Source organism: Megalops cyprinoides, chromosome 19 (assembly GCF_013368585.1).
Source record: "Megalops cyprinoides isolate fMegCyp1 chromosome 19, fMegCyp1.pri, whole genome shotgun sequence".
In the NCBI taxonomy this organism is placed as follows: domain Eukaryota; kingdom Metazoa; phylum Chordata; class Actinopteri; order Elopiformes; family Megalopidae; genus Megalops; species Megalops cyprinoides.
Genome location: NC_050601.1, coordinates 24,294,922 through 24,309,856, shown reverse-complemented (window position 1 = coordinate 24,309,856; position 14,935 = coordinate 24,294,922). Strand labels below are relative to the sequence as shown.

At 48.8% G+C, this 14,935-nt stretch overlaps 1 protein-coding gene across 1 annotated transcript in view; it reads left to right on the top strand.

The window, feature by feature from the left end:
* Nucleotides 1–14,935, top strand: part of LOC118795185 (testis-expressed protein 2-like) — a 28,686-nt gene that overhangs the window by 10,496 nt on the left and 3,255 nt on the right. The window contains exons 2-9 of the mRNA XM_036553580.1: nt 3,879–5,232; nt 8,835–9,035; nt 9,721–10,024; nt 10,860–11,086; nt 11,629–11,775; nt 13,281–13,380; nt 13,942–14,074; nt 14,545–14,682. Coding sequence (XP_036409473.1) covers nt 3,910–5,232; nt 8,835–9,035; nt 9,721–10,024; nt 10,860–11,086; nt 11,629–11,775; nt 13,281–13,380; nt 13,942–14,074; nt 14,545–14,682 — 2,573 coding nt within the window. The 5' untranslated portion in view covers nt 3,879–3,909. The remainder of the gene's footprint in view (nt 1–3,878; nt 5,233–8,834; nt 9,036–9,720; nt 10,025–10,859; nt 11,087–11,628; nt 11,776–13,280; nt 13,381–13,941; nt 14,075–14,544; nt 14,683–14,935) is intronic.

Below are 14,935 nucleotides of genomic sequence, written 5' to 3'. Positions count from 1 at the left end.
ACAGAAAGGTGCTTTCCCTGACAGAGACGGCAGGGCTTCTTGAGGTCACAATCCTTGGCCAGGTGAGACCGAGCACATCTCCAACAACGCTTGTTATCCTTTATCCAGCTGACAGCCTGGTCCTTGGTGAGCGCTCCAAATGCCGTGCACTGGCTTAGGTAATGCATAGTAGACTGGCAGTATGGACAGAAGACCTTGGATTTGGTGGGTGCTTTAGGCGGAACCACTGCAGTCTTGTCTGGTTGCTCTGCAGTGTTCCGCTGCTCTGCTCCATGCAGTATGGAGGTGGGTTTCTTCTGACCCCGAGGTGCAGCCTTCTGCTCCTTTGACTGCCCTTTCTCTGCAGAGGCCTTGTCAGTTGGGTCAAACTCCATACAGTTAGCTTCCAGCTGCAGCCAATCAGCGAACTCAAGGAGGGAAAACTTCGCCTTGTCAGGGTTATTCTTAAGGTGCTGTCTACGAAATTGCTGCTGCTGAGGGCGAGGTAACCTGTTCAGCAGGCGCTTCACATTGGAGCCACTGTGGAGTTCTTCAACGCCGTCATCTTTCAGGGCTTTGAGCATTCCCACTATAGCTTGCACACGAAGAGAAAACTCGTCAAAGGCTCGTTCATCTCCAGCACGGATGGGTGGTAGGTTCTCAAGGGTCTCTATTTCTTTAAGCATGAACTGATAGGGTCGTCCATACCTTCTGTCTAGTGCTCGCAAGGCGTTGGTGTAGGGCATGGATGACTCTGCATGTGCCAGGACAAGTCTGTGGGCGTTAGGAACCTTCACGTGCTTGAGAAGGAGAGAGTACTTGTACCTCTCTGACAGGCTGGGATGGAGAAGATTACTCAGAGCCATTCGGAGCTCCACATATTGTGCCCTTTCTTCTTCAGTGAAGTCAGGAAAGGTGGGTCCCTCTACCATTGGGAACCAGTAAGGTGGAAAGTGGGCGGATGGATAGGGTAGGGTGTTAACATGAGGCTGGGAGAAGGCTACTGGATCTGGTGGCCAGTGACTGCCACCGACTGGAACAGGAGCTGCGGGTGCAGCGGGATATGCTTGGTGTGGTGGCACTGACCTAGGTGCGGACGTAGACTGACTGTGGGGCTCTGGGGCCACTGAAGGCTGGAAGGGAGATGGCTCTGGTGGGCTCTGCTTCGGCACAGGGGTTGGAGGCAATGGCCGCATCAGGAAATGGGCTTCACCATGTTGTTGGATTCTCTCCGACAATGGGGTGCAGCATGGCGATGTATAGCGATGGTCGGAGAGGGTAGGATCTCTGCTCAGAGGAGGTGGCGACAGGAGATGCGGGCCACTCAGGTGGGTCTTCCTCAGTTCCTGAGACAGCTCTTCAATGAGTGAGGTTGGAAGCTTAGGGGACTGCTGCCAGGGAGGAAGGTTTGGGGAGGCACCACGTGGACTTACATCAGGTTTCGGCTGTTCCCTCTCCTCTGATTTCAGGATCTGGGCCCGAGGTGTCTGATGGCGTGATGATGCTCTGGAGGACTGAGTGGATGCCCTTGGGGTACTTTGTAGCAGGACGCGCTCCAAGAGTTCTGTCTGGCGTCTAGCAGTCTCACTCTGCTGTCTTGTGATCTCCACTATCTGCTGCATGAGGTCGTCAGGTGAACCTGCTGCCCCTTGTGGGGGTTTGGGACTGAAGGGGGTGGATGTACCTATTGCAGGTTCTCTGCGCCGAACTGACCGCATGGCTGGCGTACCGGCGTAGTTAACGAGGTAGTCATCAAGGTACACCGGCCTTTGGGTTACTCTGCGCGGGCGCTGGCAGGATGCAGGTGGAGAGCTAAAGGAGCTGTGCCCTGGGGTTGCCATGGTAACGGCCCAATCCGGCTCGAAGGACCAATTTTGTGGTGGAGGGTGTGTACTGGTTCAAGGGTGGAGTGTCGGTCAGAACACAGGGAAACAGGGCACATCTGATCCTTTAAACTCGTTTAATGGGTATTGGCATAGTCTTGATCACTTTGCAGGTTTGGAGGTATTTGAGGGTATGTGTGTGTGTGGTCTGAACAAAAGGCAGATATACATAATATTAGTTATACAGCATTATACAATTATAACTTTATCACTATACAGACACATAACGCTGGGCAAGCAACACAGCAAACTACACAGGGTTATGATATGTACAATCGTGCAATCAGAAATGGCATAACTGACATACTTCTATACAAGACGGGCGCGATACAGTCACGCAGCGTAAGCTTGCATACTACGCACCGGGACATATTTACGTTCACGTAGAGTAGAGTTTATGCGTGTTAATCGTCTCTACGCGTTATAATATTCATTTCTCAACATTACTGATTATGGTGGATGTCTGAAAATATTACTCTAAGCGCAACAACATCTAAACAATTACGCTAACTGAAAACAACTTCGGGGGGCTATCCCCGCTGTACTCGGTAGTAAGTGAGAAGTAACATGGGTAACAACGACACAAGCTTACAGCACACGGTAACAGAGAACTTCGTAAGCAAATTTACTTACTTTAAAGTCATGAACGCACACAGGAAAAGGTGTAACACTTTACTAACTACGCAAAGGTAACTTAATGGCTTCTCACGATTGCCATTTGGTGTCCTGCTCTAACTTGTTTTCTCCCCTTTCGTCTTGCTGTGCTCCGATTGGCTGATCGTCCGTATGGCTTTGCATGGACAGGGAAGGGGCCGCCCTCAGTTAAAGGGGCCGCCCTCCTTTACACATGTGCTTTGCACAGCTGGGCCACAGCCAAGATTTACCATCAGCAGAAATGTCCTTGTTTTAAAACAACTTACTGCAGCATGGGTGACCATGCACACTAAAACTCTGAGACTTTCTGTTGCGCTGCCTGTCCATGGTCTGTGCCCTTCTTTTATTTTGAAAGCATAACCCTAACAAAATCTGACACCGCGACACGTACAGACACAATTTTTTTCACCCCCCCTGTTTGTTTTGAGGTCCCTCTAATCCGTCTTTTAAATAGACCCGCGGTCGACCGCCGGCCTCTGAAGACACGGGATTTGCTCCCTGGTGACAGCCAAGGCAGAACGAGCCATGCATAAGCAACAGCCTAAATGTCACCCTGTTAGGCTGTCAAATATAGAAACGTGCTTGTTTCCCTCGCAGCCCAAAAACACTGGACGAGAGCTTTCGCCCTCAGACAGTATCGCCGGAGTGATGTAGTTACAAGGCACTGGGTCTCTCTACTACAGCATAAGCGTGTGTCTTTGGTTATCGTGAACAACAAATATAAAACATCAAAGCTTTGAGTTTTTAGAAAAAATATTTCCATTTTTGGGGTTTGATATATACTGACAGTGAGTAAGAACAAAGTAAATTGGAACACATTTGATGAGATGTTTGCGCAATGCAGAAGCAACCAAGCTCAGAACACAGGGACACACTCAGGGCACATGTAGGCAGTCCAGTGGTCATTGTTTTTCTACCTGGAACCCAATGGCTACACTCACCCAGTTTCCCTGATTGGTGTGTAGGTTTTTCTTCAGGCATTAGGTATCTGCTGCTGGATGTATTGAATTTAAGTACATTTTATTGCCCTATATTTCAGATGATTTCAGTTAAAAAAAAAACAACTCTGTGGTTCGATTTTTGTTTCTGTCCAAAGCTGGCTCTGATCCTGCTTAGTAGTGCAGAGGGAATTTATCTCTCCAGAACACACAGCAGGGAGATCCTGCTGAAGCAGAAACCATTAGTCAGTCAGAGGGGAGCAGGCTAGCATTGCTGTGTACGCACAGGGGTTTTCCTGTTGGAAGGACATTTGCAGACAAGACTGCAGCAAAAATGTACTGGAAGCAAAGATTTGGAAACAGGCAAAGCAAGATGACCCACAATACCTCGGTCTGACCTCTGCCTCCTCTTGCTGTTTCCAAGGTGTGACGGGTCTGTGATGCTTCGGTGAGCGATGGCGGAGGCTGTGGATGAGTCGGACTCCGGGCCGCACCGCAGCAGCCAAAGCCACCCCCTCCCCACATCTCCACCTGAGCTGCACCCGGTGGACCGGCAGGCCATCGTGATCGAGACCTGGGACAGCACGGACGACAGCGGGCTCGCCGTGTCCGTGGACCGCGATGAGGAGGGGCCCTCCGTCTCCTCCTCCGAAGAGAGCTGTTCCGGGGCGGGACGGCCAGGAGAGGGCAGGGACGCTCGTTCGCCCCCCTCCCATGCCCCCGTCTCCCCCTCCTCCCCTGGGGTGCTGGGGGACCGCTCTGCCTCAGCCCCTGCCTTCCTCCTGCCCACGAGCTCCACCCCTGCCGCCCAACCACTGGTCAACCTTGTCAAGTCCTTGTCCACGGAGATCGAGTCCAAGGAGGGCTCCTCCCCTTCCTCCCTCAGGCCCAAGCCCCTCCTCAGCCTGGTCAAGTCGCTCTCTACAGAGATCTCCCGCCGGGAGCCGGAGGTGGCCCAGTCCAAGTCCGACTCCAAGCTCAACCTGCACCTGTGGAAGCAGCTGACCCAGTCCAAAGGCCAGGAGGAGGAGCCTGGAGCAGCCCCTCCGTCCCCCACCAGCCCCTCCCCCACGGAGCCCAAAGGGAGGTTCTTTAAGGCTGAGCTGGAGGACACCCGGCGCAAATTCTCAGAGGCCATGCAGGAGCCACTGAGCATGCTCAGCAAGATCATCGGGGAGGACAGCCCCAAGCAACAGAGGGCGGCTGGGGCAACCGACTCCCCAGGGGGCGGTGGCTGTGGGGGTGGGGTAAGGGGTGGGGCCCAGGGCGTCGTTGACAGGGAGGCCATGGAGGTGGAGGGTGAAAGGGTGCAGCGGGCTGGCGGTGAACTTCCGCCTGCCTGCGCCACGCCAGCAAGAAAGCCAAGGAGGAAGCTGGACCTCTCTCCTGCACTCTCCCGGGACAACAGGTACGAGATCTGCACGTACGGAGACGTCATCCAGGTGGTGGAGATTGCGGGCCCCGCCGCCAGGGACGGCGTGGTGGCCCGGCAGGGACAGGAAGGACAAGGGCCCCAGGGACTGACGCGCTCCGTGCCGGGGATGTGGCTGTTCTGCGTCTCCGTGCTGGCCTATAGCTTCTTTGTCCTGCCTCTGCCCTCCTATCTGGCGGGGCTGGCACTGGGGCTGGCTGGCGGCTTCATGCTGGGCCTGCTGGTGGTGTTCCTCCTGGCCCCGCGCCGCTCCTTCACGTGCCCACACAAGAATGCCCCATCCCAGCAGGACAGCCTGAGGACCCAGACGCCCGGAGGAGAGCACAAGCATCCAAAGGTCCTGGAGGTGAGTCACCAGCACTGGGCCCGGTACCATACCTGGGACTTAGCATGCAACTCCACGGACCCATGACACCATGCTAATGATATAAAATCACTTTCATCTCATAGATCATTATTGTGATGTAGGTACGCTCCACTTCAAAGGATAATCATTGGGCACTATGTTGATGTTAAAACAATGTTGTTTGCATATATTTTAGCTCTGTCTTCTAGCTTAATGCTCATTAGCTTTATTATTAGCTGTTTTGCATCTAAGTTCTCAATGTTCTTGTTGCTCTTGTCATATTAATATTTAATTATCTTTCAATGATGCACTTGTAAATTTCTTTGGATGTCTGCCACATGAAAGCAATAACAAGTCTGGAGCAGCACATTGTTATAGGATTTAATGATTTACACTGTATGATGTGTCCCAATTGATGTGCTAAAAGAACAGAACAGAACAGAGCAGAACAGAATCTTTAATCGTTCCCCAGGGGAACTGGGGACCAACAGCATACATGTATACAAATATTACAACAACATGTATGACAATAAGACAATATCTTAAACAGGATGTCACACAAGCTTATGTGGCCAACCACTGGGCCAAGAGCAGAATTAAAAGCACAAATGGCCCATGCTTCTAAAAGGAGTAGAAGTCAAGGGAGCCCACCTTCATACACATAACGTAATAACTGTGTTGGTGTACAGTGCAAACTTGGCATAATTTCAAAGTGGTTATGAATGTTACCATGGCTACATTGCCTTGGAGTCTTTGAACAGTATTGCTTGGTACCAGACCTGAGACTTACACTCCTGCCCTTCTCCAATAGGTATACCACCCTTACTTCAGCGTACTCAAGTCCTTACTCCAAAAATTATACTGCTGTTTTTACTCTAAAATGTGTTCTCATGTCATTACTGCATGAAGTATATTCCCATTCTTACTTTTAAAAGTATATTACGCAGAGAAGTTCTTTTTTATCTGTCTGTATGACTGGGTGTGATTTTGAGGTGACACTTTGAGTCACTGAAATTGTTCATGCTCTCCCAGCAGTTTGCGATTATTAGTTCTAAATGTTGCTTATTGTGTGTCTCAAAGCTCATTTCCCCTGCAGAAGAATGTTCATGGCCTGTTGCTTAAGAGCTCCCAGTGCAGTGACTGAAATTGCTGTGTTGGCGCTGGCCTTGAGTTTGAATCAAAGCCTTCATCACTGTGAACAATGCCAGGTGCATCATTAAGCTAATCAAAAAAGGAGAAAGAGATCAGAGAAATTCTCAGACCGCCCATTGATCTGAAACACAATTAACACTGAGGGCTTCTGGGCACCATTTCTGTCTTATGTCAAGACACTACTGTCTTTGCAAGTTTGGGTTGAATGCTTGAACGCTGGCTGCACACTGCCTCCTCTCCCTCCCCTCCCGTCTCCACCCGGTTAAATTGGGCTAATTTGGTCTGTCTAGATTAGCAGCTTTGCTTTGCAGTGAGCTATACCCTCACAGGGTGATCAGCCACAACAGCCTCACTTTTTCCTTGTCATGAGACTCTCGCCATGGTGACAATGACATCATCTCCGCTGCCCCCTTTGCCGCTCTTCCCGGGGTGTTAGTCGAGCCACAATGTCCGCCAGTCCCTGTAAGCGGTCACTCTGTTAGACAGTGGGGGCAGGGAGGGAGGAGATCGCCCGCTTGGCACAGACACCGGGGGCCGCATCCCGCCTCAGGGCCTGTTTGCAGATGGGGGACCGCAAGCCCTCCTCTCCCTCCATCTTTCAATGTCTCCCTTTCTCTCTCTCCTACTCTCTCTCAGCCTCCCTCACTGTCTGTCTCTCCCTGTGTCTTGCTCTCTCTATCTCCATTCCTCCTTCACTCTGTGTCTGTACCACTTTCACTGCCTCAGTGTTTCCTTGGGGAGCCATGCTAATGTTGGATCTTTAGCCTAATTAGCTCAACAGGATCAAAGCCACTACAGGAAAGAAAAAAAAATCAGCACCAAAACATCTGCCAGGCTCACATTGTCATCGTGTTCAGGGTTTAATGGGACAAAAAATCTCAGCACAATGGGTCTTTGGTAATCTCACATTGTGTTTGGAAGCATTTAGCGAAACCTGGCAGGGTAATCCAGTCCCTCAAGATAAAATGTGTCCTTCATCCTTTTGTTCTGTTTGTATCATTGTTTATATTATAACACAACAATTATGGGGTTCTGTGACCAGCAGTGAACATTTGCATAGGTACAGAATCCAGCAGAGATAAATGGAGAGGAGAAAGAGGGACAGGTGCAGGCAACAATGAGGTGACCAAAAAGCGGACCGTGCAGCTCAGCCAGTGACTGCAAATATTATGCGGATTACATAAGGGCTTTCATTACAGAGGAGGAGTGGCCAACAACAGGACGGCACATCCAGTTTGGACGCTTTACTTATTTCGTGGCTCGTACAGTTTTCCAAGTCTTCCGTTTGGTAGTTGTGCTGCCCTGGCGAAAAAAAAGCAATGCAAGGACACTTTTATCTTCTTAGTGGGCAGAAGCACAGACAATTCCAGGCACACCTGGATATGCTCCGTCACCCTGGGGCATCGTGATTAATAATCCATGCCACATTAGATTCATTTGTTCCACTCCATCCAGCAATTCTTGTTCCCCTGCAGTTGTGGTGCTTTGTAATTTTTCTCACTTCAGATATTAGGCTCTATCAAGTCTCTAGATGTGTGTAAATATTTTGTAACATGTAATATATTCTCAAGAGTGCATCTGTACTGAATGCAGCACAGCATCAGGTCCCATGGGGTAGGCCTGAATATGAAAAATAATGTTAATCCAGAGGTGTCCTTTTTTAATATTCTGTCACCTGACTAAAACAGACTTATGTCTTGTGCTTCCCAATTAACATTTATTTCAAGTAGATTAATGGTAATGAGAACATGCTCTTGGAACCAGTTCCTTGTACTTTAAGTTTTAACATATTGATGGCATTTTGTGCTTAATTGCTTTTATCAATCACAATGCATCTAGTTCTGTCTTTAATTGCTCTCGATTGGAAAAGGTCACTTATGCATCCTAGCCTATATGTCAATATAGAGCTATGAGCTACACACAAGCTGAATCATTGTTAAGCAAGAAGTACACAGCTTTACTCTTAAAACCATCATTAAAAGTACATAAAAATTCTGTTGCCTTTAATAAAACCATCCTTGTATACAGAAAATCAGTTTTTACACACACTCCAGTCCTAATTTTTCATTTAGGATTTCAGGCAAGTGCTTTTGTTAATTTCAGTGACCAAACTGACAATTTGTCATATTAATCATAAATTTAATACCGGAATGTATGATCCTTTTTTCAATAGAATGCTTACCCTCCTGGTTACAAATGGAACCTTTTATCTCCAGCAGAGGGGAGGGAGGGGAGGCAGAATTCCAAAGTGGTTCAACAAAACACAAACACACAGCACTTGTGTGAACTTTTGTGGTGTTTTTACTGGCTTTAAGGGTCTCACAGTGAAAACCATACTGTGGTGCCTGGGTAATGGGGTGCCATGTATAGCATGTCAGGTCAAGAATGTCATAAGTGAGTGTCGAGCCCTTGCTCCCTGACTTGAGAGCATGGTTCTCGGTGTTCCGCAGGGGTGGATGAACGAGATGCACGCGTACGACCCTGAGGCCTACCACCCGTCCCTCACCCAGCCCGTGCACGCCACCCTGGAGGGCTGCCGCCTGCGGCTGGCGTACCCCCGCGGCACCATCCCGCGCCGCGCCACCTTCCACGACTCCCCCCATGAGGCCGTCTTCGTCCGCTCACGCCGCTTCCAGCTGACCGGCAGCAAGGTTACCCCCCCCACCCCCTTGATTCGCCTGCACACCAGTCCTCAAAACTCATGAGGGCCAGGCCTTAAGGCCTTCAATGTACTCATCTCTGAATAAAGAATGGGTTACATGCTTTTTTTTGTATCTAAGCAAGCGTTGCATGTCTTTGATTCTTAGATAATACTGTTAATTAAATTTTTTGCCTTGCTGTCTGAACTCTTCTGCTGTCTAAAGTGGCTGTCTTTATTTCATTACTAGCTGACAGCATTCAAGAAGCAGCAAAGCTACAAAATCATTCTTTATCATTTAAAAGCCTCAAGAGCTGTTCTATGCAAAATGTCTTCATAATTATACAAGCATTGCATTTTTTACTCACAGTGTTTGTCATTAAACTCAACTGTCTTACTAATGATGAAGTGTAAGAATACAGAGTATAACAGTACTTGTTTAAATTTGTTGCTCAAAGTGAAGGTCCAAGTGCCACTGTGGTTAAAGTGATTGCTCGTCTTAATTGTGGTGATGAAATGCAACAAGTTTCTTGCTGCTAAAAGCTACCTGCTCTGGGCCTATCTGCTCAAGACAGGTAGGCCCAGAAACCAGAGCACAACAGTGGCCACATTCATAGAAGATCAGGCACTCAGTGTTTTTGACATGAAAAGGTGTGTAACGTGAAACGCCAGACTCAAGGGCCCGTTCAAAAAAACAGGTGTTCCTGTTGCCAGCCGCCCTGGCACGCAAGCGGGTGTGGAACAAGAAGTACCCCATCTGCGTGGTGCTGGCAGAGGGAGAGGAGGGAGGAGAGGAAGAGGCCCTGGGTGAGACGCACGAAGAGGAGAAGGTGGGGGCGGGGGCGGGGGCGAGCCCGCCCCCCGTTGCCCAGCCGGGCATCCCCACCACCCTCTACCTGTTCGGCCGGACGGGACGAGAGAAGGAGGAGTGGTTCCAGCACCTGCTGGCTGCATCCAAGGTGGGAGACCAGGACGGGGACCAGGACAGTGGCTCCAAATCCGGTAAGGGGGGAGAAAAGAGACGCTTGCAGGTTTGAATCTAGGGAGCAGCACTGCTGTTGTACCCTTAGCAAGTCACTTAATCAGCTCTATGAATTGATCTTATGTTAAATGATTGCTATGTCTGTTACTGTGACTAAGGGTTTCTGTTTAGTAGTTCATGTGCTGTAAAAGGTACAGTGCATTTTGTGCTCCATGTTGTATGTTTTCTCTGGGCCTTTTGAGGTAAATACAAACCCCATTTTGTGGTTCTCTGAAAGCCACAGAGCAGAAAGTTACTTTAAGTCTTACTTAATATACTTACTTACTTACTATAAAACTTACTATAAGTCAAAACTGGCAGATAAGAGAAGTAAAAGCACAATTTGAATATTGTTCCCTAATTAGTATAAAAGGAATATGTTATTATCATTAGCATTATTTGTTGACAGGGACCTAGAAATAGCAAAGGCCCTACATGCATGGTTAGTCCAGCTAAACGATTTTCTAGCATTTTTGTATGCTTGTTGACTTTCTTTATTAGACGTTATTAGATATGCATGATAAATGGTACCTGCAAAGTTAAACTACTGAGACTTGTAATTATTTTAATTACAATTGTCCTTGGAAAGGCTTTATGAACCACTGAGTGGATGGAGCTATCATTTATTAACAGTCTCAGTGATTTTAACCGTGGAGTTTTGCTGAAGAGAGGAAAGTTTATCCATTGGTTTTCAAGCAAGTGATTCACAGCACTTGGTGGCTCCACCCATCGTGGATTTCAGTAAGCCTCACCTGCTACCACTGTTGACCTGCTGTGTGACACTCGCCCCCAACCCTGCCTCCCCCCTCAACCCAGATGTGTCCGCACAGCAGGGGTCCAGCCCCATGGATCAGGTGCAGTGCGATGAGGGCTCCAGCAGGGGGAGCTCTGAGGACATCCCCTCTCTGTTGCGGCTGAAGGACCTGGCGGGCAGCATGCGGGAGAAGATCTTGTTGGACTACAGCGCCTACATGGCCCGATTTGTCAGCCCCCCGCCCAGCCCCTCACATGTCACTGGGGACAGCTTCTCGGACGACACCAAGGTGGGGGACCCGGGGGCGCCCGCAGCAGTCAGGCCAGAGCAATAGGGCTGGTTCCTCTGTGGTTTCCACCCCAGATCCAGACACTGTAGTTCATCCAACCAGACACCACCAGTGACATTAATGTGTTACATAAGGAATTCCTTAACTATGATACACAAGAACATGCCCTAAGATTTTCTGCAACTGTCTGAGGTTTACCTGGCTGGTATGACCAATTTCTGGCTCCAACAGTTTTCAGACTTAGAGCATTTGTTTAAACAGTAATTTACAGGTCTGCATGGATCTAAGCACCTGAAATCCAACAGACTCCAAGCCTAATTTACCTGAGCACCAATCCAAGCTTAAAGACAAATGCTTGTTACTGCACCGATAGTATCACCTGCTTGTTTAAAAGATTGCAGCTGTCCAGATTCTCTGTATGGTGAGGGACATCTGTGGGGGTCTTTAAATGGGTTCAGTATCACTGATTTTGTTCATTGTGAGGTCATTGAATTTACCCCAACTCACACCTCCTCGGCCACGCACCCCTGTCTCTACTGCAGCCCTGTGAGCCTGCTAGCAGTAACGGTGAGGCCCAGACAGTCTGGATCAATGCCCTCATTGGGAGGATCTTCTGGGACTTCCTCCGTGAAAAATACTGGGCCGATCAGGTGGCCCACAAGATCCAGAAAAAGCTGACGAAAATCAGGGTGAGTAAAAGGGGGGGTTTTACAAAGTGCTGGCAACCAGGAGCCTTCAGGTGACTGAGCACCAGGTTCTATAATGCCAACAGGGAGCAAATTAAAACTGGCACATTGTCCAGCAGAGGGTTATGGGTAGTCATACCCACCTCACTTTTTGAATATAGGTCACTGTTGCCATCTATGCCAACTATGGCGCTTGAGTTATTCAGATAACAGATGCTAAAATTGAATGTAAGGTGTTTATTGATGCGTGATGTAAATGCTGGGTGTGGAAATGGGTAAAAAATCACCATTGGCTTGGAGTCTGAGGAGGAGAACACACCAGGCCAGTGTGGACAAGGTTGTTGACCTGTGTGTTGATATCAGAACATGAGGAGATACAGATAGGAGAGGTGGAGATGAGTACAGGATGAAGGATTACTACAGGTGCATATGCTGAAGGAGCAGAACTGAGGCAGAGGCTGGGAAGGGTGCTGGAGACAGCTACCAGGGCAGTCCACAAACAAGAGCTCTTCATACGACCCCAGTACAGCCAGTCTGGTGTCACTGTGTAGGGATCATCTGACAACTCCTCTCCCATATTCGCCATTTTAAAACAAGCGATGAATCTACATTTCAGACTTTCAGGACTGAACGAGTCTGGGCCACATCTCCGGGCTCTTGTTTACTGCTGTGTCTCTGCACAGCTGTGCCGACTCCCTGCAAGGTCACGTTTGATCTGAGAGAGCTGACCGGCTCCTCTGTGTGAGTCTGCAGGTCCTTGTCAGGGGACTTGCGGAAGCCGCGTGCGCGTTGAGACAGCCGATCCATCATGGCTGACACAGTGGCTGTCGGAGGCCCCACAGAAGTGACCCAGTCAGCTCCTCTGGCAAACACCTCCACTAACTGAGTTTCTCCCTCACTCTCCTGGCTCCTACAGTATAAATCACCTCTCAAGGCCTCTGTTATATTGGTTTTCTCATTCAGCTTTTTCTTCCAAGGGCAGCGAAAATGGCTTTTATTATTTTCTCTGTGAGTAAGCGAGCAGTGCCATTATTCCCCACATTCATCTTCACGCTTCTTTTTGTCATTGCTTATTTAGCCACATTTAGGGAGAAATGTGATTTGTTTGACTTTGTTTCAGCTCATCCTGAATTTTTTTTTGCGCTGGGGATTTTTAAACCCCACACATTCACCAAACTGTCCCATCCTCAAGCATAAAAATGTTTTGTGTCAGCTGTTCATGGCATCCCTCCTCCATCCCATCTCTTCTTTACTTCTATTGCCATGTATGATGGGCGGGGGGGCATGGGTGGGGGGGGTGTTCTTGTGCGACCCTTTCCACAGACTCCAAGCCAAAGATTTGTACCCCTATAGTCTCACCATCAGCAACCCTTATTGTATTCGAATTCATACCTACAGAATATGCTTAATTTTTGCTTAACAGGTGGGCTTGGTACTGGACTTTGTGTTTTTATTTAGCATTTTCCTACATTAACAGTGCTGTTGCATGTTTCCATGTCCCTCTACAGCTACCATACTTCATGAATGAACTGATCCTCGCCGAGCTGGACATGGGCACATGTATGCCACAGGTGGTGAGCACCTCCAAGCCCTCCGTCGACAACAGAGGTGAGGTTTTGTGGGGGGGGGGGGGGGGGGGCTTGCATGCTATACAAAGATGATATTCTGGCTTTGTAATACATTTCTGTTCCGTGTGTAAGAACAGTCGAGATGGTGTTACTGTGCTGTAATCTGCTATTGGGGAAATAATGCTTAGCCTTGCTTTTTCTATGTATGTGTGTGTGTGTGTGTGTGTGTGTGTGTGTGTGTGTGTATGTGTGTGTATGTGTGTGTGTGTGTGTGTGTGTGTGTGTGTGTGTGTATGTGTGTGTATGTGTGTGTGTGTGTGTGTGTGTATGTGTGTGTATGTGTGTGTGTGTGTGTGTGTGTGTGCACTTTGTGCAAGGCTCAGGATTAATCAGTCGCAGACCCCATCACAGAGGAAACTGGCACTGTCTCAGAGGAACGATTTTTCCAGTCCACCATGTTTGAAGCAAAAAGTGATCACTGCATGGTTGTGCCTCTGTTTGAAGGGAGGTCTAGAGTTGGAACTGGAGGTGGTGTGCACAGCGATCACTATGCTTAAAGACCATAGATTGAGCGCTGCGGTTGTGTCTCTGTTTGGGACAGGTCTGTGGTTGGAGCTGGAGGTGGCCTACACCGGCTCTTTCCAGATGACCCTGGAGACCAAGATGAACCTGTGTAAGCTCGGGAAGGAGGGTGGGGCAGAGGCCGACAGTGTGCCGGAGTCTGGCAGCGTGAGGTATAGCTTGTTCCTCAGTGGATGCTATACTGCTCCCCGTTTTACTCTCTGTTTCGCTTCCTGTTCTACTGCCTATTGCATTCTGCTCTACTTTCTTTCAGCTCTATTCCACTCCCTTTTGGCTCCACCCCCTGTTCCTCTCTCCGCTCCTCTCCCTGTTCCATTCTGTGTTTAACTCTCTGTAGCGCTCCCAAGAGATGTCATGTAGGTGTGTGGATTCGGAGCATCTGCACTCTGGAGTGTTCCACTATAGTTTATGTGGATCATAGAGGTTATGACTTCCTTTTCTTTCATGTAAGCAATCGGTTCCAGTTAATTCTGAACTCAGCTGGAACAAAAGTCTATACACATTCAGTTTCTAATTTTATAGAGCTTGGCTTGAAGGTCCAGTGTCCTAGCTATCACACCATATTGCTCATCCTCACGAGTGTGCATGCATTCCCCTGACTCTCTTGTGTGCTTTGTGTCAGCTCCAGGCCCAGGCTGTGTGTTCTGGCTGACAGTGATGAAGAGTCTTCGAGTGCTGGCTCCTCTGACGAAGAGGAAGTACCACCCTCCGAGCCCCAGGGAACTCAGGGAGACAAGGGCACTCCTGCTGGCGCTGACGTGTAAGGACATTCTGCACAGCTGCCTGTGGAGAGCCAGCGCCTCACATCAGCAGGATGGGTGTCTGGATAGGCTGTGAGAATGAGACAACTCATGATACGATAATTATCTGTCTATCTAAAGAAGTTGTACAGTGCTGATGCCAAAGAGAAAAACAACTACTTTTTACCTTCAATTCAGGCAAAATAATGTGTGTTCAGACAAAGGAGTGGCCATAACTGTCCATAGATACTGTATCTATTACCACTTTTTGGC